Below are 22677 nucleotides of genomic sequence, written 5' to 3' on the forward strand. Positions count from 1 at the left end.
ATAATTTTGCTGCTCTATTAAAAAAAAAAAGAAGGATGAAGAGCATTTCTTGTAGACACAGAATGCTTAGGGAGATCAGAAACTTACTTTTATAAAGATGAATAAGGCAAAATTCTTTAAAAAGAAGAAAGCCCTCAAAATAATGGAATACACATAAATAGGATTTCTATCTGTTCAATCGTTTTGTTGTTATTCAAAGAATATCAAAGTGACAGATTTCTTCAGCTTCTTTTTCAAAGTCAGTATGATCTAAAACAGGTTTCAATTCTTTATTTTTTCTTGGTATTAATATTTACTTTTTAAGATTTCTGTAAGAAGATATCCCTTTATCTTCTTCTTTGCTAGGAAAAAACTTTGTATAATGAACCTTTCTATTATCTATCTGTAAATATGCAGGTAGATTCATATGGTAACAAAAAGTATACAGATTTTATAACAATGCATAAAATCTAGCACAATATGAAGTAGCATTCTCACCTGTTATTGTTATTTTATCAGTTCACTTACATCGCTGCCAACTTACCAAGAAACCATAATATAATAAACAAAATACTTACCTACAAAGCCTTTCTCTCCAACTAATTTAAGAGCAATTTTGTCTGCTAAAACAGAGGAATTTCCATGTGCAATGTTAGCAAAAGGTCCAGCGTGAACAAATACTGGTGTTCCCTGAATGATAAAAAACATGTACCATTAATTTAATGGATAAGTAAGAAGACAAGCTCAGTACTCTTGCAGACTAATCAAGATTATATATGAATCAAAAGCACATGCAACATGTAAGCACTGTCAGATAATTCAGGGGGGGTTAAGTACATCTCAGGTGCTTGAAATCACATTCACTGACAGGCCTGTGGCAGAATCTGTTTCATTCATAGAAGAATGACAGTTGTAGGTAACTCAACACAACTTCTTGCTCAATTTTGTACTGAGGTTTCGTATGTCCACTGCCCCAATGCAGTGGTGTGCTATTCTACAATCAGCACTAAACACATGGCTGCAGAGAGCCCAGCTCCCGCCCTACCCCATTCCCTATCTGCTCCTGTTTTCCTCGTTGACTGTAATTGCCTCTCTTGTGCAGGTAAAGCAGCCAGCAGAAGCAACAAGGGGCCAGAGTCACTGGGTAAGGAGCTGAGGAGGGAGAAGGGAAGGAATGTGACTGGAGTGCAGTGGGGATACTGGATACTGGGATACTGGATACTGGGAAAGTGTTCACTGCTGCTGGCCAAGTGCCTGGGAGCCCCGAGTGCAAAGCCAAATTCCCCTAGACACAGTATAAATATATGAAGAAAGGGGATTCTGTAGCAGGGAACAACCTGAGACAGCAAAAGGATAGGCGAAGAGTTAACAAAGTAATGGCATAGGGAAATCTGTCAGCAAGCAAATCTCAGCTGCCTTATTACTTTTTGTGGCAGGCATGACAAGGAAAGAAGAAACTAGTAAATTAGCATCTACAGAAAGGGATATTATCTTCCTGGGTTTTATCTGCTAATGACCACATTCTGCAATATCAATTGCGATTTTACATATTTATGTAAAACATTTAACTCAAACTATGTATACTTTCAAAGCTTCTTACAGTATCTAGGCATCAATCTAATGAAAGTGCTATGAAAATAAAAGATTACCCCTATCACAAAGAGCTTATAACTTAGACAAAACAAAATGTAAACCACTTCCACCAAACTAAGTTTTAAGTTTCACTTCCTTAAGTTTTACTTTTACTTTAACCCAGTATTTACCTTTCTGGCATTCAAATAAATAAGAGTGCAGTTTTCAGCTACAAGATTGAAACCCATTGGATTTACTCTGATTTGTGCTTTATTACTACTATGTTTAATTTCATTTTTCCAAGTTCTTAATTTCTTGTGGCAAGCAACTACAGGGCTGCTCTCATTAAAGCCCAGCATGCACATGGGCAGCTGCGATGCATGGAAGCATAAACACAGATGATGAGAGGGCAGCCTAGCCCATACTGTGGCAGCTGTGGAGAGAAGGGACCAGAAGAGTTTCCCAGAGCATTCTCTATGCAAGCGTGCTTCCAAGAGTCCATCCGCACAACACAGATGGGAAGGAAATTTGGCTTGTGTGGTCCAATATTCAGAATATCAATAGCCCAGAAGAAAAGGAGGAGTTACTTGAATGTGGTTTTTTTTACAAGAGCAATCTTGGGAAAAAAAATACAGTCTAGGTACTGTAGGGAGTGAGTTCCAGCAGGATCTCGGGAGCCTCAGACACACTCTGGAACAGGGACAACAACGTTTTCTCAGGCCAACTTTGGTAACTCTGTGTCAGCGCATCCATCCTGCTCAGCAGAGTGCCACTTATTTTTGTTGCACTCTTAATAAACTATATGGAGAAACAACAAATGGCATAGGGATGCATTCTGCTGACTGTTTTCAGTACAGGAAATTCTATTACCCAGGTTTTAGTAAAAGAAAATAAACCCTGAGTGTCAATAAGTATCTGAACCTATCTGGCTGCTTTAGAAGGATGTTTATAATACTTATTACTATTCTCTGCTCATCTTCACTGTGAGGGGCACTTTAAACGTAACATGAGTAGATCATCCGAGAGCAGCCGGCCTGTAACTACAAAGAGTTATCCCATAGAGCAGCTGCTCTGTTACACATGGTATAAATAAATGCTAAATGTTAAGGAATCAGATCACAAGGGAACAAATCTGTCAAGACAAACATGGATAAACACTACAAAATCATTTCAAAGTCATACCAATTCTACAGCATTGTATATCAGTTCTACCATAAAACTATGTTTATTGTAGGTGGAGCGCTCCATGTTTCCCAGTTTGATTTTACTGTCATTCCTACATATTCTACATATCATTCCTACTGTCAATCACTAAATCTTTGAGACAGCATTTCTGGTGTCAGTGTAGCAACTTCGCAACTGAAACCAACTCACCAAAAAACCTCTTAAAAAATCAGCAAACTGAAGCGCACATGTCAGTTCACATGCGAAAAAAATCACTGACAAAGGTGCCAGTTCAGCTCCACGCAGGACTGGCATTCAGTCATTTTTGGTTTATGAACTTCTAAACCTCCTCTCCAGCGCACACAGATGCCCATACAAAGCTAATGTAAATCTACGAAGCAGGTTGTTGTTCTCCCCTTTCATAAGCACTTAGAAGCAACTCCTCAGACCTCCACAGCTTAACACATTACCCATCTACAGGCTCTTCGCCAGATCAGAGTGCAGCTATCTCTGCAACGGCCGCTTCCAGCCACTGCTACCCACAGACTCTGTCACTTAGAAATTATGCCAAATTAACTGTCAGTATCAGCTGGAAGTTATCCAGATCTCCTGCTCCTCCTCCTCAGGCAGTCTTTTTGCCATTCCCCAATATTAAAGTGATGTGGAAGACCTGCTCTGGTGAACAGCTTCATCCCTACTTGCAAGACAGGTCTATGGCACAGTCTGAGCTGCATTTGTGTTCTCTGCAATCACATTTTTTTGTTTTTCCACCCCCTGTGAGCTACAGGATCATTTCTGATGTCACTGTTGTCAAGTCACAGTGCTGTTGCTAAAGGTCTTTACACTTGTATTGAGAAATTGTTCTCCCTGAAGTGATTAGGATTATGTTGCCCATATAATAAGAGGTCTCTCTTCTTTTGGATGCTACTTATTACGATTATTTCAAGCATAATTTAGGTGTAAATTCTGCCAATTTCTGGTTTGCAAGAAGAAAGATTCGCAGTTGACATATACTTCATAAATACGTAATTTCCTATAGCAGAAGAGATGTTATTATATCCACCACCTTAGGGCACAGTAAGATTAGCTTGTCTTAAAATCTTGAGGGATCTAAACTCGCAGGTGTAGATCACTACATTAAGTGTGCAGTACAAAATAACATTCTTGTTCCCCTCCCCTTCTTTTCTTTGGAAGAACTGAAGCTATTGAAAATAGCACCTCTCAAAGCTATTAACATTAAGGTACTTCTTCAGAAAATGGGATATGACACAAGCTTGAGGCTCAAGAACAGCAACAACAGCATGGCCAGTAACAGAATAGGCCATTGCATCTCTACCCAAGAGCAATGACTCAGTCTAAGAGGCACACATCTGGCAAAGCACAGCACGATCTTGGAACCGATTTAGATAAGCTGGAGATTTCTGTTCTTGGATAGGTGACTTGTATTAGTCTGTAAGCCAACAGGTATTCAAAGGGTGGTAAAAGTTCGAGACTCAAATGGCAAGAGTGGAGCATGAAGCAATCTTCTGAGCTGCTTTTGTTTGCTGTTTCAAATATAACTTTCTAAGAAAAATTTTTGGGAAAAATATCCTTGGGTACTGTAGTCAGGGTCCTTCTAACACACAATACCATTGGATGATTGTTGGCAGAGGTTTCAGCCATAGCATAGATTAGACTATAAAAGAATACCACATAAAAGGCAGGAATTTTATCGCAGAGAAAGATGAATATAAATAAATCCAGTGAGGTAAAAAAAAACCACAGCACATAAGTCCCAGAACCAAATGTCTATCAATCAATAGAAATTTCTGACATTTATAATGGTCTTTCAGAACACTACAACAAAGACACATTATTTTCTAATAGATATGCAAAATTATTTTCTAATAATTATTTTCTAATAGATATGCAAAAGTGCAAATAGAGTGATGCAGACTAAATACTCAGAATCAAAGCTACCTTGTCATTGATGTTTAACACACAACGTTATCCAAGTGGTGATTTAACACACAGTTCTGGCCATGACATTCTTGATCTTATATGACCTCCAGTTTCTGCTATTAAATTCTGACACACATATATATTCTTCATATAGCCTCATAAAAAAATAGATGTTCTTTGTAGGAGAGAATAATTAAGACAGCTACAGTAAAATAACATAAATGTAAATTCTATTTTACTACTATTCCCTGAGAGTAGGAGGTTGCCCCATCCAAGCACAAAAGATAAAAGGTAGTTATTACTTTGACATGCTGTAGAAAATGAGGCATTTTTACCAACCAGGGATTGCACTGGTATCTTTCTGCATTCTTCAACTTTTCACCATACCATGAGTTTTTGCTAAGTATCCCAGCTATGGAATTTTGATGGTCAAACTTCCAATAATATATATTAATTTTTCCTCAAATGCATTAATTTCCAAAACTACTTCATTATTTCCTCATTTTTCTTCCTCTCTCTCTCCATCAATATTGCTCATCATTTAGCTTCCTACTGAGAAGGCAATAGTAGGCTGCCCAGATACAAAGTTAGGTTGTGCCAATTCTGCGTTCTTTGAGCTGTTGGAAGAAAGTTCACTAGGCTAAGTGTATAGCATTCCTCTGACAGGCCAGCAAAGCTTCCTTTAGTCCCTGAAGGCACTATGGCAAGATAGGATGGGTGGGAGCGGTCTTCTGAAAAAGCGTAAACAGGCAAATGAACCCTCGTGTGTTTCTGAATGGCACAAACCATAATACAGAATAGAATGGCCTCAGCAAAGCAGCTACTTTCCACTCAAAATAGGCTGTGGGAATCATCAAGGGAACACACATATAAAGGAAACACAAAAAGGAAGCTAGAAGAGCAAGACGGGAAACACGCATGCCCAGAAGCAGCTCAATAGTCCACTGCAGTTTGTTTGCAACACTGGGCAAAATTATGACTAAAGCCAAAGTCTTAAAAAAAGGAAAAAAAAAAAACCAACCAAAAAGGTATAAAAGCAGATAACAGTTGTGATTAACATAGAGAAATGAACATTTGCTAAAATGCCTTTGTGGATTTGACCACAGCTTGAACCTTGGAAGTGCAGTCACTGGAGAGAAGCACAAGCACAACATGGAATCTGAAAGCTGGAGAAGGGCAGGTATCATAAACCATACTCACCTCTAATGTCTGCATTAGTGTGGGCTTAATCGCATCTTTCATCAAAACTGCCAAAGCACCACTTACTCCCTAAGAAACAAGAAAGTCCACAGTTTAAGGAAGTCAGTTCTAAGGGGCAATATTTCTGAGTTACACTTTAGCTTACGCTTTAAACAGGGAAATATCCTTACAGTTAAAAGGAGGAAAAGAAAGTATGCTCATACACTGTGACAGACACGTAGCATTACAGTGTTGCATGAAGAATTTATTTAGATTTTAACTCAAGACTTCTAACACAGTATTTACAGAGTGTGCCAGAAATAGTAATGATTTTGCTTTGAATACACTTAAAAAGCAGTAGGTAAATACTCTTCCTATTTTACGGAGAGACCAAAAACAGAGTGATCAGCATAAGGATGTTCATGGGAACAAAAGATAAAGCAAAAGCAAAGGCCACTGAGCCCTGAGAAAGCAAGAAAGCAATAATGTGCTAAAACTCCCTAAAGAAATAACAGATGTATTTCTTTCATCACAGAATCAATAGCTAGCAACAACCAGAAAGGGTATTCTTCCAGACTTGTACAAATATATACGCAACAGACACAGGATGAAAGCAGACACAGAGTTTATTAAGGGTAGATAACAGACACATCATGAGATTAAAAGTCAGAGGTGCCTTACTGCAATAATGAGAGGACAAAAGGAGCTGTGTGAACGGCTGCATTTTAGTTGTTAGAAAAAAATCTTACTCCTCCCTAAAAAAAAAATGCTGGTTTTAAGTATTTAAAGTAAGAGAAAGTAATGTCATCCATCTACACTAAAATCCAGTGCCCATTTTAGAAAAGAATGGCTACAGTATGCACAGCACTATCGAACTACATGCAGAGTGCTATCTAGAAACCACAAGCATGTATTTAAATTTATTCCTAAATTGCTTTGATTTTGAGAAGAAAATGTGTTTTGATTTGAAAGAACTAGATCATGGACAGAAAAAAAAAGGACTACTATTATAACCAGTGGCTCATTTGATTGAACAGTCAAACACTGTGTGAAAATCAGAATGACAGATGAGAGACAAAAATAAGCAGTAAGTACAGTTTGTATTTTACACAAATTCAAGTTTCCACTTTCTAAGCAACACATCTGAACATAGACTTCAGAGTAAAATGAAGCAAAATATTTGGCTTCATAAAAAAATGGACTGAAACCAAAACTGTTTTCTACTAAAGCACAGCAAGTGTTTCCTTGGCATAGAGTGAAGGAAGGCAGAGAGAGGAGGGAAAGATGTTGCTTCGCTCATTGCTTTTTTTAAACCTCCATTATCTACAAGCCATGACAGACCCACAAAAAGGTAATAAGAGAAACTGGTAGCAAAACAGTATAGTTCTCCCTCTTCTGAATTAGTAAAGAATAAACTTGTTTCTCAATATTTTAGAAGTTAGGATCAAAACGTGAGAAAACTCCCGAGTGCTAGGCGTGCGTTGGGACGGCCGCGTCTCCACCACTTCCCTAGAAGCAGCCTCACGCTATGTTGCACCTACACGGAACTACTCCCATTTGAATCCAAAGCGGACAGTCTAAGTACAAGGAAAAGGAGAATAAGTTAAAAAGAAAAATGAAATTATTATTGCTTTTCGCTTCCACAGTCTCCTTTACAGCTATAGGTTGATTTAATTGGTAAGATTATAATCTACTTATTTTAGATAAAGTATTTAAAAATGCAAAACAAATCTCAATGATTTCATAAAAGTTAATTTAGCCAGCATAATATTTTCTGCTTTTAGAATAAAATGTAACTTCAATATTTTATCCATAAATGAGTTTTCTTTTTAGGACCATGGGAAAATAACAGCCACTGTTATTGCCTTTGATTTCTTGTAGTTCAGGAATTTCTGAGTCTTTCTAAAGCAGGTGTGTTTCTTAGGATATTAAATTTTAAATCTGTTCAATATAACAATTTGCTTTATAAAACTCATTTGATTCACTTTCAAACCTGAAGCACTTATAAAACAAAATAGTAAATACCCAAGCCCAGCTCTAACAACATAAAGTGAAATGGAACAAATTTCAATCCTAGCAATTTCTTCATTAAACCCTAGTTTTCAGTCCTACTAATTTATCAAAACAAACACATTCTTTTAACTGCTGATCATAGTGCAGAATGAATTCATTAAAAAAACACACCAGTCTGCAATATAGTTGCTGAATAGATCTATAAGCCTGTTTTGTTTTGGTTTTTTTCCTGCTGTTTTATCAATTCAGCAGTCAGCTGGGACAGAATTTCTCAGATCAGATGCAAAGTTCTTCCCCTTCCACCCCCAGCTGAAGGAAATTATGCTCATCATTACGTCATTGGTTGTTAGCATCACAGAATTATATCAGCTAGTAAAGTTGTTTATCTTCTGTCTCACAGAAAGGCAAACCATGTAATAATCAGGAGGCAACAGGTAATAGAAATATCTGAGGGAAAGGTTGATTAATTTTACTTTTTCTTCCTGTTTTCTCTGTTTGTCCATGATCATATAGCATAAGCTATTCATCATTATGCAAAGAGAAACTGCTGATGATAATTTTTGGCACATGAATGCTGAGATCTTACCACATAAAAGGCAATTGTAACAGCTATTCAACTTTCTGGAGAAAAAAAGCCAAATGAAAAATGTTGTGCCAGATCTTCCAACTGGTCAAAGGCAAGGTTAACTACCTGAGAAGCCATTGGTCACCCCTAATGCTCTTCTTGGGAAACCTGCCTAAGGACTGGCAAGGGTTAACTCATACCACCTGTAGCTGTCCAGTTAAGGGATTCTGTCTTCTACTTCATGCTGGACGAGACCACCAGGCCATTCAAACCAAACAGCTACTTGCTGACCCAAGCCATGTTTTCTGGAAAGAAGGCTTTGGGTGAGAAGAAAAACAAAATAAAATGAGGACACACCTCTCCTCCCCCTCCTAGGCAATAATACCTCCTTTGCTTTTTGATAGTTCTCCACCAGTCTGATAAAAGTAGTGAAGCAAAAAATACTTTCTATGAATTTTAAGTTTTTGGATACTTCAGCCATATTAGGTATGCATTCTGGCCACAATTCACTGTGTCTGACACTGAAAGCAAGGAAAAAAAGATGCAAAGACTCCAATTAGCACACATCAGGTCCATCTGCCTTCCACAGTTCTTTAACAGCTTTGGGGTCAACAACAGTCTTTAAAAGCTAAACAGCCAATAACATTTTCATATCTATCTGAGATGACTCTGTCAGAATAACTTTTTCATTCCTTCATACCCCCAGTCCTCCAAGCAGCTAGCATACAATTCAAACAGCTCAAAGTCCTGGATCTGATTCTCAAAGCTATTTAAGGAATTAGGTTACCACTTCTAATTCAGAGAAGGTAGTTAAATATTTTACAAAAGAATTAGAGACTTAGACATGAATTAAGCATGTGAGAGCCTAAGGATCATTAGCTTTCCACTAACTCACTGTCAGAAGAAAGAAGTAGGACTCCAACTTGCCTGGGTTCCCTCCTGGAATTGATCCCATGTATTTCTGAAAACGATACTCCTTCCATCTACCCACCAGCCGCCAGGACAGGTTTGCTCCCCAGGACAGTAAAGATCATAAAGCACAAAATAAACTACACACATGACACAGGAAAGAAAACTTAGATGAAAATCGAAAATACTTTCAAAGCAACTTCCAGTGGAGCAGTCTCTGAAGTCTATCAAGAGTGGAAATGAAAGCCAACATTAGATGACAAGGAATATGATTGAGAGCAACTACTGTGCAATGAATAAGACTGAAGGGCAAAGAAAAACCCTTTATAAGAAAAATAATGAAGTACTTGTAACTTCCCTTCATTTGAAACTGTAACCTCTAACAAAATGATAATACCAGTTCTGTAAAATACTCAGCCCTAAATCATATGCTGAGATGAACTGCAACTACTTGTGTTTAAAGCAGAGTATGTACACAATGTTTCTCATGAACCAGAGAACAAAATATATTCAGCTGACAGATCAGTTATAAAAGTAAATATAAAGCTATTTTTTTTGGTCCTGAAATTATTGAAATCTAACAGCATGAGACAGAAAGTAAGCTGAGAAGAAGTTTTATTTAAAAAAATAGTGACATATTTGTTTAAGGTTTTTCATAGCTGCTGAATTATTGATCCAGGGCATACATACCCATTTAATTTCACATAAAGATATGGCATGTGTCCATCAAAACTCCACTACATTGTAAAAGCTAAAAACCAATTCAGTCTTCAAAATACTGTACAATGAGCACCACATTTTGGCAAAGACCTCGGTATATTCCATTACAGAGGATAGATATTTAATCCATTACTCTTGTGGTAGGAGTCTTCTCAATTCATGAAATACTCAATTTATCTTTTTTCTATTACTTCTAGCTTGCCTCTGCATCTGGTTTATATCTGCTGATGTGTATTTTAGGTTTTACTAGTGTATTTTACATTTTACTATTGAATTATTATAAATATATTGCATATAAAGTCAAAATTAAGAGCGATTGTGTTTTTGTGAGGTATATTGTGTGACATCTGGAAATAAATCACAGAGAAGGGTTTAGTGGTTTTGGTTCACACAGGTTACAATGAGCTAAAGACTAGTGTCAAACATTCAAACTTGCATAAATTCAGTCTGAGTAGTACATAAAAAAATGAACCCTACAATTTTCTTCAGTGACCGGTAGGACCGACCAGCAGCCATTATTCAGGTTGTGTGGTACTTCCCATGATAAAGCTGACCTTAAAATTTGTTAAAACTATACGGAATTGCAGTTCTTTGGGCTTAAATGGTCCATATCAAGCAGCTATGATAGATTCAAGCGTTTAAACTTCATTTTGGTTTACGAAAATTTAAGTCAAAATGACTGAACTGTTCCTGGATGGAGAGCATGAGAAAACCATGCATATTGTTCTTCCTGCGTTCACTTGTCTTGCAATCTTTCCTTTCTAAGCTATAAAGCTTTACCTCCTCTGCGACCTTGATTTGAAAGAAGGATGAAAATTCAGGATGAGAACGGCTTCACATCAAACATCTTACCACGTTGAAAATTTGCTCAAAATACAGACCTTGGGAAAACAAAAATTACAGTTGACATACTCATTAGTGAATGCTTAGCTTTGCCCTATCCTGCCCAGAAAGCTTTAGCTGCGCAGTGCTTATAGCCGGGGGTGTAACAACTGTATCTACAACCTGTACCAGCTCTATGCCTAGACAGCTGGACCACAAGCAAAAGCTCAGGGTGGATCCTACAGGAATCCTCTTTTAACACATACCAGGAAGATATACATCCCATGCAGTCCAAATGAAGAGAAGTCAAAAGCTGGGCTTGCAGAAGAATAGTAACAACATAGGCAGCACAAACAGCAGGGGGAAGAGGAGACACTGCATTTGAAGTCTAGAAATGGTAGGTTTAGTTGCAAGATGTTCAAACAGACTGACCACTGGCAGGGAAAAAAAATGGGAACAGAGATGAAATGCCACCTGACAGAACTGAAATTTGTCTTCTTTGTATATATGAATTATGACATGATATGGTCTTTGATTATACATCTCCCGCTATTGTTTATGAAAGATTCAACTTTATACTGCACACTTTCACAAGTGCAGTATAAAGTTATTCACAAGCTCTCTCCCTTTATACAAATCAAGCAGTATTTAATTTGATAAAGAAATCTTAGTACGAAAATCCACTACTAGCTTCCTTTTTTGACATTTCTTAGATCCCAGCACCATGGCATCTGACTTCTTCATCAATATTAGTAAGTCTGCAGAAATGAACAATTGTTCTTGTTTTCAGAAGAGAAACAGGCACACATGAGGATCAAACTCAAAAGTATTCACCAACTTTGGATGCTCCAACCAAGATAATATAAAATAATTTCTCCTAGTTCAGAGTTCTTGATGGTGTTTCACTCTTTGCACAGATTTCAGCTGTCTCATGCTCCTGGGTATCAAACCAGACTGAGAAAGGTGTAACTCCTCATGCAGGTACTGTAAGAGTCCATTTGTATGGACACAGCATCACACATAAGCTTTGTGAAAAGCACAGGAATAGAATTCAACTCTCCAGAAAGGTACTTTTCTGCCTTAACCATGAAACGGCCTTCCTGCTCCTCCCACAGTTCTCATCCTCATTTGTAACACACTCCACAACAAAAGAAGCAGGAGTTTCTGCACTTCACAATCACGACATGCACTGAAGCCCTGCCTGTGCATGGTATGGAGAACCTGAGGAAGAAAAAGAATGCAGCAGCATAACTGCAGATGGTTACAATACACATCCTTGACATTGTGATGAACACTTTTTCTGGGCAGTAGAACACTGCTTTAAAGAAGAACTAGAAACATATGTTCAGTGCAAGTGAAACTATCAAATGATTGAGACGCTAAGCTAGAAGTTTGTTTAAAAATAAGGCCAAAGAAAAATTAATTAATAACAGAGATTTTGCTGAGAAGTACTTTCATTTTAGGGAGATAATGAAAAAAAATAAATTAGTTCTTCGTGTGCTGCTCATAATTTCAGCCCTAACATGTTATTTCCAAAGAGCAACTATAGATAAAACAGACTACAGAAAAGCAATTGCTCTCATTCATCAAGCTGATTAGCATTAAGTGGTCAAAGACAGGTTAAATACTTGGCAACATTAAGACACTGAAGTACTTTCATTCAAAAGTAGCATCAAGATTAAAATCATGTATTTCACAAGTAGTCTTAATTCTGACACTGAATTATTTTGAAGTTTTTGCATATGCATTAGAAGGTAACTCATTCCCTGCTCCTGTCCATTTGGCCAAAACAAAGTTATGCAATTGAAAAAGAAAATCAGAACTTCAAGAGCTAGAATATTAAATGCAGTTCTTTATGTCTCGTGCATAACTGGGAGTAGTTGACTTCCTTAGAATTTTAATGATGACTGTACTTAGAAATTTTGGTATGCTTATCTTAATTTCAATCTTAAATCCAGGCAAACAAGATAGTACGTTTTCATTTCCTTATTAATCTGGAATTCATTAGGGCTGAGAAGGTATCCCTGGCTTGTGGATTTGCTGTCTTTGCTGACAAGGCAGGATACTGGTTCCTTTGCTCATTTCAAAAAGGCTGTAAGCTTGCGCAGATGTCTACATAAAAGGGACAAACAGGAAAAAACACACATAGTCTGTGTGATACAGTCATTGCCAGCAGAGTGGCATGAAAGCACAACTCAAAGACATCACATTTGTTACAAGGACAGATTTAGATGACAAAAAAGCATAAAAGCAGAGCAGTATCACATTTATTGTATTTACAGTGTGCTGTCAATCTGCAGTATATGAACTTAATTTGGCAGTTAGGCTTCAAAAGTCAAGCAATGTAACATTACAGCAAACTAGTACCAATCACAGTGAGCCTACTCCTGGTATACAGCTGGATTGTAAGGGTTATCTGGTAGCTTCTGGCTGCACCACAGCCTGCCACACGCAAACGTGTGAACTTTCAGCTCCTGTTTACTGGTTCACTGCCTGGCTATACGGGCTAGAATTTCATATAAAGGAAGAACATAAGGACTTCTTTCAGAAGGTGAAGTAGGGAATGAGCAAACAGTAGCCAACTAATGAAGATAAGGAAGAAAAAGTCTTAATGATGTGAAGAGATAACCCTGTCTCATGAACTAAGAATAGCTTGTTTCTGTTCTGATTTAGTGGCACATGCATTCATGTGGTAACCATCATTTTAACGTCTGAGCACACTTTACAAGCACAGTAGCAAACATAACCAGCTCTCAAATAGGAACCCGCACTCTGGTTCCCTCCAGCACCAAATCTGTTTGCCTTAAGAATCGCAGATATGTAGCCAGGTAGGTTATGGAGACCAGACACTTCCTGAACCAGATGTTACCAGAGAGTTGGAGAATGACTTCTACATCTTGTTCTCATTGCAAGGAAGTTTTGGCCCAGAAGATGATCTTTCTTCGATATCTGACTGTGCTGTTCAAAGCAAAATCCTTGGCATGCCTCAGCCTTTTTCATGCTTCAAGAGGCAAAAGAAAAGCATCAGAGGTTACTCACAGGTCTACAGCGCACTGAACATACCAAATCTTCTGCTGTTACTGGTTCTCCTTTCTTGTCATTAGCCACCACCATTTTCCCCAGTCTCTCCTTCATATCTTGAAGGCTGGTAGTAAGTGCCAGGATGGCCATAATTTCACTTGCAACAGCAATATCAAACTGAGCCTGTAAAATAGAAAAGAGAATCATGAACCAAATCAAAGTTAGGTCAAACACTCACAGGGATTTATCAGGAATAGACTCAGAAAAGATGGATTTCACACTGGAATTCAAACAAGTTCTAAATTGTAGCCTACAGCTTTTGAGATTACTCAGACTAGAGTAACTTCAAACACTTTGTTTATATTCCTTCGTTAACATTCTCCATTACACCTCATTTACTTGGGGACCAGTCTTGCAGAGTGCTTAGCCCCATGGCTCATATTATCCTTAGCAGAAGCTCCCTGAGGACCAAGATTTTTTTTTTTCTGTGGCAAAAAAGAAAATCACCAGATGTGTTTTGAGCTTTGCTGGCACGAGCACAACGTTGTGGAGCTGTGGGGTTTTTTCTGTAATGCTTTCCAAAAGTTTTTATTCTAGTTTCAGAAACATTCTTGTTACATCTGATCATCCTTCTTTTACATAAACTCACAATTTAGAGTCTATGCTGCTAGGTCTTGTGCTTGACCTATGATGATGTAAAATACATCTTTGTCTCCCTTTGTAAAAGAAAAATTAACAAATACGTGAGTTTAAAAAACCCCAACAATGACGCATGGCATCAGTTCTACTGCTCTTGTCGAAAAACATCCATAGTGTGCAGTGCTTCAGCACAACATAAGCTGTGGTCCTTTCTTTTCTTTAATAGCTTGCAGTGTACATTAGCAGTATTTGTACTAATTTACTAACAGTAAAGCCCAGGCCACACACTGTCAGATGTAAACAGAGAAGAAAGGCAAATGTATTATGTGATAGGAATGCAATGTTGGGGGTGAAAAAAACCTGCAGTTTCTTTTGTAATGTCTCCATCTCCAGCAATTAAAGCCTACTGAAAGAAAAAAAAAAAAGGCAATTGACATCCTACTGTTACCTATGTAAAAAAAGCTGCAGGCTTCTATCCGATGTAACCCATGCTGACAAACAGCAGAGGAATCTGTTCAAATTGAGGACTTTGCCTGTTTTTAAGAAGCATCTACACAGAGAATTGTTCAACATCTACCTTAGCAATCCTATCCATTTGCTTACTACTTTAATAGCTTCTGCCCTTTTTTAAAATATGTACCTGCTTTTAGATTCTGTTCAGAGCTGACTTCTATATAATTGCATGTTTAGTCAAAACTTCTGAAGACACCTGAGCACCTTTCTCCATTGAGCACAGACAGGGAGAGATACATACCATGGAATACAAGAAATAATCCCGTAAATGAGATTTTCATCATAGGGATTCCAATGAAATGCTAGAGTTACAGAGCATTCCCTGGAAGCAGTTCCATATATAACAAAATAGATGAGTGCACAACAAACATTATTAATGTTGCAATGACATGGATGCTACAAACTTTACTGAAGTTTAGAATGCCCCCAGTAAGTCATTGCAGCACATGTAAAACAGGAAAACTGCAAAATCCATGCCCAACCCATACACTGGAATATTATCTAACTTTTTCAGAATGTTTATCACAAGACCCAAAAAGAAGCTTTTATTAACATTGCTTCTATGTAAACTCAAAAGGACAGGAAAAACAATCCCAGGTAGATGCTCAAAGAGTGACATAATATTTAACTGGAAAAAACAGGCAAAAAGACCGTGGTAGCAGGTGCTACTTTAATTCTAATAACTTTTATACGCCTATGAAGTGCTGACAGAAGCCTTAGCTGTAAAGTCAGTTCTCTATTGATGAAAGGATCCACCCACATGGATTCAATTGCAGGATCAAGGGCATCAGTCATGTAATACTCTTTGGAAACCACAGCATCCCTGTTCATTAAAATGCAGACTTTTGTGCCTGCTGTGCTCTGCCATTTTACACAGGTGTCATTGATTTTAAGAGTGCTAGAACATCACTCCAAATATTTATAAAATGCATCTGTTATCTATGAAGTCCTGTTTTCTCTGGATCTCTGGCTAGGCTCTCAAATGAATTTTCCTAACTGTTTGCTCTATTTCTCAAGTCACTAAGTCCACGTTAAAATGTGAACGGATACGCATCTGTCCAACATACCGAAATTGAAAGCATCAAGGCTGTTATAGCCAAAACAGTACAGAAGCAACATTTGACAGTCATATGTCAACTAGCACTCTGTAATAAAACAACCCACATTTAACTCAGCAGTACAACTAAGGTGGTAAAATGTTGTACAATAAGGCCAGCAGAACTTGGCTCAAAGCTAATAATCATACAGAGTCATTGAAACAAATCTAAACACAGGAATGTATCTCAAGTGTTGAAGGAACTTGTACCAAGTACAATATTTTGTAGTCCAAGCCCATTATCAGAGATGAGTATGAGCCAATATTGAGTTTTCTGTAAGTCATAGACAGGAAAGTCTCTACCCTGTGTGTCCAAAACCAAAACAAGTGAGCATTTCTAGTGAGAGGTGTCCCTGCCCATGGCAGAGGGGTTGGAACTAGATGATCTTTAGGGTCCCCTCCAACCCAAACCTTTCTACGATTCTGTAATTTCTCTTTCAAATTCTCTCCAGTTTGCTGGTTTACCTGCTGGATTGAGCAAAAATATTAGCACTATTTTTTGTCTCTTTATTTAGGCACAAAGCCTAGATGAGGTCTGAAATGATGAAGTAATATTAAAGATAGGCTTTCCAAAGTGAATGTAAGCCTTATCTCTGTCACAACAGGTCTTCACCTCATAATGGTTACAACCTCATGAATTTCATGATCCATAGTGCGAGATTACAAGATCTTCACTGAATTAGGAGCAACTCCACATCATCATAATGAGTTTGTCCTACTTGGTACCGCTGCTCCATACGGCATTGTTTCAGAAATGGATTTACCCACATGACACCAGGAACAGTTGTTCAGATAGTGTTGGGAAAGTCTGACTTGGAAAAGTTAGTCTTGGAAAGTCTGACTTGGGAAAGTCTGTCCCTTCAAGCCAACAAATTAAAATTAAGCACATGCTCAAACTTCTTACAGTTTAGATCCCAAAGCTGAGAAGCATGACAGGGAAATGAAAAACTCTGAATAAAAAGCTAATGGTCATTTCCAGTCCTCAACTATGGGACCAAAAACACACAACCCATCCCTCCCCCCAGTTTTGTAACATTAAATTTAAATGTAATTCAAATTATATAAATACCACAGAAATAGCTTGAGGTACTTAAAAAAAGTAAGAAAAATATACAAATCAACCTTATGAGGGCATAAGGGCACCTTTTATAGGATGACAATGTTGAGCACATACAATTTTTTCAAGTGCTTTCAACACACTGTAGAATATGTATCAGTTTTCATCTCTGAAACTTTGGACTTGGTTACTCACTAACAAAATGAGTTTCACTCTAGGAATACTATACACCAGCAGCAGATACTAGCATTTCAATTCAAAGAAGTATGCTGAAAGAACTGCAGAAACATCTCTCAGCCTCTAAGGCAAAGTCTGTCCAGAATGTGGTATATTAACTGCCTTTACATACCTGACGGACAAATCCTTTTTCTGTATTTGCCTGCCCAACTGTTATTTTGCGCAGGAATCGGTCATTTGTATCCACCACTGAAATAAGGAAACAGTAAGAGGAAACCATGTTAACATGGACTTGGGGATCTGTGTTTTTCTGTTGTTGTACACAAGATGCAGCTGCTTGAACAGTGTAACCAGCCAGCCACACACCTGAGTGCATTAGCACTGACTTGATTTCTGCCTTCTAGTTGATGCCATTAGAGGATAGGTTGAAATAATGAAATTTCTCTGAACAGTATTTGAAGCTAACAGAATCTCAATATTCTAACACAAAAATTAATATCTTACCTACACAAGAAAAATCTGTCTTAGCAGATACAATGCATCTCATATCTACTTCAAATCATTTGCTTCATCATTAGCTTGTTAAGAATTTTTTTTAAGATTGCATGTTGTAGGTTAAACTTGGTCTGTTACTCTTTAAAAGAATGATTATGTTGTCAGATTGGTTCTTCCAGACAAGTCACTTTATTGCATATCACAGTAATTAACTCCACATTCAGCTGCACGGCATTCAAAGATGTTTTTTTCCAACTGTCAAGATCAACCAGCTGCTACTTAACTTCAAACAACTGTATTTCTAATCTAGGAACACTTACGGTACTGCAAGGGCATGTCTAAACCATCCTCTGGAATTGCTAGCTTCACTAACAATCATGGTAAGCCAAGTTCTCCAATTCTGTGCTACAAACATGGATTTGTATGAACCAAAAGGAAGGACTGAGAAGTATCGAAGAGCTCTCTCATCTGCTGGCAACCGATCAAGACGCTTCTTAGGAAGAAACATCAGTAGGATGTTTCCATTTGTTAGAAAAAGAAACTGAACTCCAAGACTTCTCCTTCACAGGAACAGCAATGCCTACAGAATGCGAAAAGAGGCGCCCTCTTTCTCATGGGCTCTTTAACCCTACAAATGGTTCAGTTTGCATGAATCCTTAAAGAAAGGGTGGGAGGTACTCTTGGTCAGTTCAGCCTGTACCGTGGCAATCATGTCAATCTTGTGGTATATGTAGGTTTGAGCCCTGCTCTTATAGAAGCAGATAATCAAGGAACCTGCAGAGAAGTTGTCTGTGCTGAAGGTCAGAGAAATTACCCCCTCCCACTTTGTCTGCTGCTTTTGGAGACTAACAAAATTGTCTATACACAAAAGGACAACATAACTACCCAAGAACAAGAAGGACTTTGAATTGTTTTGAATTGAGTGAGCTGGGAGAAAAACAAGGTTTAAGCTACTTCCCCCTTCTGGGCATTTCTCATGGAGCTGTTGTAAATACCATACGTGCCTTCTTCCCCCTACATGGTATTTAGGCCCCTAATTTCTTCAGGAATTCCATTTAAGGGATGGTGTAATACAGATTTAGCTAACTCATTTTGGTTTCTATTTATATACAGTGATATTCCAAAATACTACAGTACTGGCAGAAAGTGCAGAACAGAGCCCGGTACGTGGAAGTGGCAGCCTCGCACCAAGCTGTGGCACCATATGCTGCCATGAAGCCATATGGCAAGCTGATCTTCTCAAGCACAAACTTACCCTTTCTCTTCCTGGGAAGTTCAGCCTCATGAGCAGACTTAAGCACACCTAAATATCTTTCCTGCCAAGTCAAGCACTGATGAGAGTAGGAACTAGCCTTCCCACCAGTTTGGACAGCCAGTGGGCTGCTTTTTATCTGGTTCTTCCCAGTGAGATCTTGCAATCTGAACAGCCTGACCCACCCTTTCTCATCACTGGCATACACCGTCTTTCTCATCACAGTCAGAATTAATTCTCTAGGAAGACTCCAATAGCTACACTTAGAAATAGTCCAATAAGAAATAATTGGTTTTGCGACAAAAGCAATTTTTCCTTCTCCAAATTTTCCCTTTTCCTTACCCAAAGTAAACATTCCAGGAAAGTTTAGGTTCAACCAAGTGTTAGGTTTAATGTATCTACTTCCTTAACTGCTAGAGATATAAATAGGATCTGAATACCAGAGGAAGAGTAAGTAGGTGGAAGCTTTCCTTCTTTTCAGCATGCTGTACCTGGTTCAAGTTAGTACACAATGACAATGAAGTCTGAGCTTGTGACACTTCTAAGGAAACATATCCTGACTGAAATTAATTTTAAGAACATCTGATAGCTTTCTCTTCTGCCCCACAAATTCCCTGGTTTGTAACAAGCTTCACAGACATATGGATTGCAGAAACAGTCCCAAATAGAACATTTTCCAAGTTATCTAAAAGATTCCTAATAACTCAAAATGTTTAAGATATGTACATCATACAGAGTTGTGTGGAATAGAAAGTTCACTAACATCGTTTGAGATGAATTAAATAACTCACTTGAGGTTAACAGCTGTTGAGTAATGCTGCCTCCTCCGAAGCCCGTGCTGATAAAAAGGATGGGTCATATTACACTAAATATTTATATTACTTCTTCATCCTAATACAGGTCTCTTACAGACACGCTCTGTGACTAATAAAAAACATCTTATGCCACATGACTCAGTATTACCTGGAGAAAAATGTCCCAATCTGAGATGACATGCACACAAAGGTCATAGTAAACAATGGCCAAAACTCCTCACTTCTCAAAAGATTCATCCGATTTACCTGAGCATCACACTACATTCTATTTAACAACAACTTTGAACTAATAACTTCTGTGTTTGAGAACTTGGGAAGAAAATAAAATCCAGTGGAATAGAGCTCAAAAACTTTACGCAGAGTTTACTTGCTTAAAAAAGAGAGATACAGAAGTTGAAGTAAACACTGAAATTTAACCCAGCACTAGGACTGGAAAATGCAGAGTAGAGTTGTCTAAGGGCGTGAGAGTAGATATTGGTTTGCTTGGCATACATAGCTGAAATTGTACATCTTGGACATCTTCTTCCTAACAAAGCAAACAGCAATGAACACTTCAAAAATATGAAAAACACATAACCCCTGAGGCCTGTTTAGTCTCTGAGCTATCCAGACTCCTGAGCTGGGGAGGACCAAAATCAGGTAGAATAAGTCCAAATCTAAACTCATAATAGATATGGTTAAGAAAAGAATGGAAAAGATTTGTAAAATCCACAGAAAAAACACTTTCACATGTTTTAAGATGTACTAATGTGAGAGAGATAAGGGATGTACTTAAACTGTCAGAGCAACCTATCTTTCAGAATATCAGTAAAGTTCTTGGGTTACTGCAGATACTCGGCCAAGTTTAGAGCAACACACTGCACCCAAATTTGTTATGTACCCACATTTTTACAAATGGCTTGTTCTTACAGAGAGTAAAAACAGCCCTGATTCAGGTAAAAATAAGCAAATTGTGATTGTGACTAAATCTAACCTGAAGTGAGGCCTTCTGACTACATACCTCTTTGCCATGTTATGGTAGATGGGTCAATATCAAGGCGTGCAAATTTGCTGATCTCCTCTTCTGTTAGAGTCCCAGGATCAGTCTTGTTTATTCCCAGCCTCTATGCAAAAAAAAGAGTTAAAGAATCGAAATGAAGTGGCTTTTTTGCTTCAAAAGGTATAGCTGCTCTGATTTATCACCCCCATTTTCAATAAGGATTTTGGAAGGAAGCACGTCAGGACCAAAACTTTTAAAAAACCCTCCCAAAAAAGCACTTCAGAAATCACCTGTTACTAAAATAGGGGCATATATAGATTATGAAATGAAACAAAAAAGAAGAAATATTCATAGGCCAATAAATCAACAATCTCTTTCTTACACAGAAGAAACTCTTACTGTAAACCAAGAAAAAATTCAACATTATCAGTTACTAATAAAAAGACAATTATTTGCTTGCTCTGGTTTGCAGAAATCTTCAAAAGGCCCATGTGTTGTCTCGTGTGAAACATCTCTGAATGAAATAAAAAAATATGCTTTAAGAGCCTATCATCTATAAACTCAGTCACTTATAATGAATGAGACATTACCTCCCGGCTGTTACAGATTTATTATTTCAGCAACACTAAACCTTTTTTTTTTTAGCGAATCTACATAAAGATTGATCAGAAAACTGTGGTTAAGAACTGTAATCTTAAAGAAGAGAACAACCCATGACCCAAAACTTAATTTTCTCTGGCATTAGAAAGCATTCCTCAGCAAATTAACCAACATGTTTACACTTCAGAACTAAAAAATAAAGCAAAAATAAAAGTATAAAAATAACTCAAAAGAGCTACCACAGTTACTTCCCTATTTAAACCAACAGTTATTTCTAGAAAGCTGGGGACATCCTTTTGAGAGTATTAAAACCCTTTCTGTGAGGTTCCTTTCTGAAAATTGGTCTGTCAAACTGTGAGGGATGTTTTCAAATTGGGGCATTTCCCACTGTACTAAGAAGGGCAAAAAGCTGTCGTGAACAGCTTGCAAGTTTTGACACCTGGTACCCAAAGACTTTCTGCACGCCAGAGGAATAAGCTGAGGAGTAGGGGAATAAGAAAGGTAGTTCCTGATGTTAGATAAGGAAAAAAATTTTGCATGGGACCTTTGGTAATTACAAACCCAAACTGCACATGTAAGGGAGAAGTTTCATTCTTAATAGTCATGTTCTGAAAAAAATGTAACCCTGTATGTCCTGGTTTCAGCTGAGACAGAGTTAATTTTCTTGCCAGTGGCTGGTACAGCGCTGTGTTTTGGGTTTAGTACGAGAACAATGTTGATAACACACTGACGTTTTCAGTTGTTGCTAAGTCCTGTTTTTACGAAGTCATGGATTTTTCAGCTTCTCATGCACTGCCAGCGAGAAGGCTGGAGAGGCACGGAAAGCTGGGAAGGGACAGAACAAGGACAGCTGAGCCAAACTGTCCAGAGGGATATTCAATGCCATATGACGTCATGCCCAGCATACAGCCTGGGGGAGGAGGTCACGAGGGGCAGATCGCTGCTTAGGGACTGGCTGAGCATCGGTCAGTGGGTGTGAGCAATTGCATTGTGCATCACTTGTATTTACTGGTTATGATTTCACTCTCTTTGTGTCTTCCTTTTCATTACAATTATCATTGCTATTATTATTGCTATTATTATTACTATTACTATTGTATTTAATTTTTATTTCAATTATTAAACTGTTCTTATCTTAAGCTTCTTCAATTCTCCTCCCCACTCTACCA

The 22677-nt window shown here is 38.0% G+C and overlaps 1 protein-coding gene across 1 annotated transcript in view; it reads right to left on the minus strand.

The window, feature by feature from the left end:
- Window positions 1-557: 557 nt before the first annotated feature.
- LOC104278284 (monofunctional C1-tetrahydrofolate synthase, mitochondrial-like) overlaps window positions 558-22677 on the minus strand; it is a gene marked incomplete at both ends in the record, with an annotated part of 64948 nt that continues 42828 nt past the window's right edge. Inside the window, 5 exons of the mRNA XM_009875209.1 lie at window positions 558-669; window positions 5857-5925; window positions 13928-14068; window positions 17540-17616; window positions 20930-21032. Coding sequence (XP_009873511.1) covers window positions 558-669; window positions 5857-5925; window positions 13928-14068; window positions 17540-17616; window positions 20930-21032 — 502 coding nt within the window. The remainder of the gene's footprint in view (window positions 670-5856; window positions 5926-13927; window positions 14069-17539; window positions 17617-20929; window positions 21033-22677) is intronic.

This window comes from Apaloderma vittatum, unplaced genomic scaffold, assembly GCF_000703405.1.
Source record: "Apaloderma vittatum isolate BGI_N311 unplaced genomic scaffold, ASM70340v1 scaffold18728, whole genome shotgun sequence".
NCBI classification, from domain to species: domain Eukaryota; kingdom Metazoa; phylum Chordata; class Aves; order Trogoniformes; family Trogonidae; genus Apaloderma; species Apaloderma vittatum.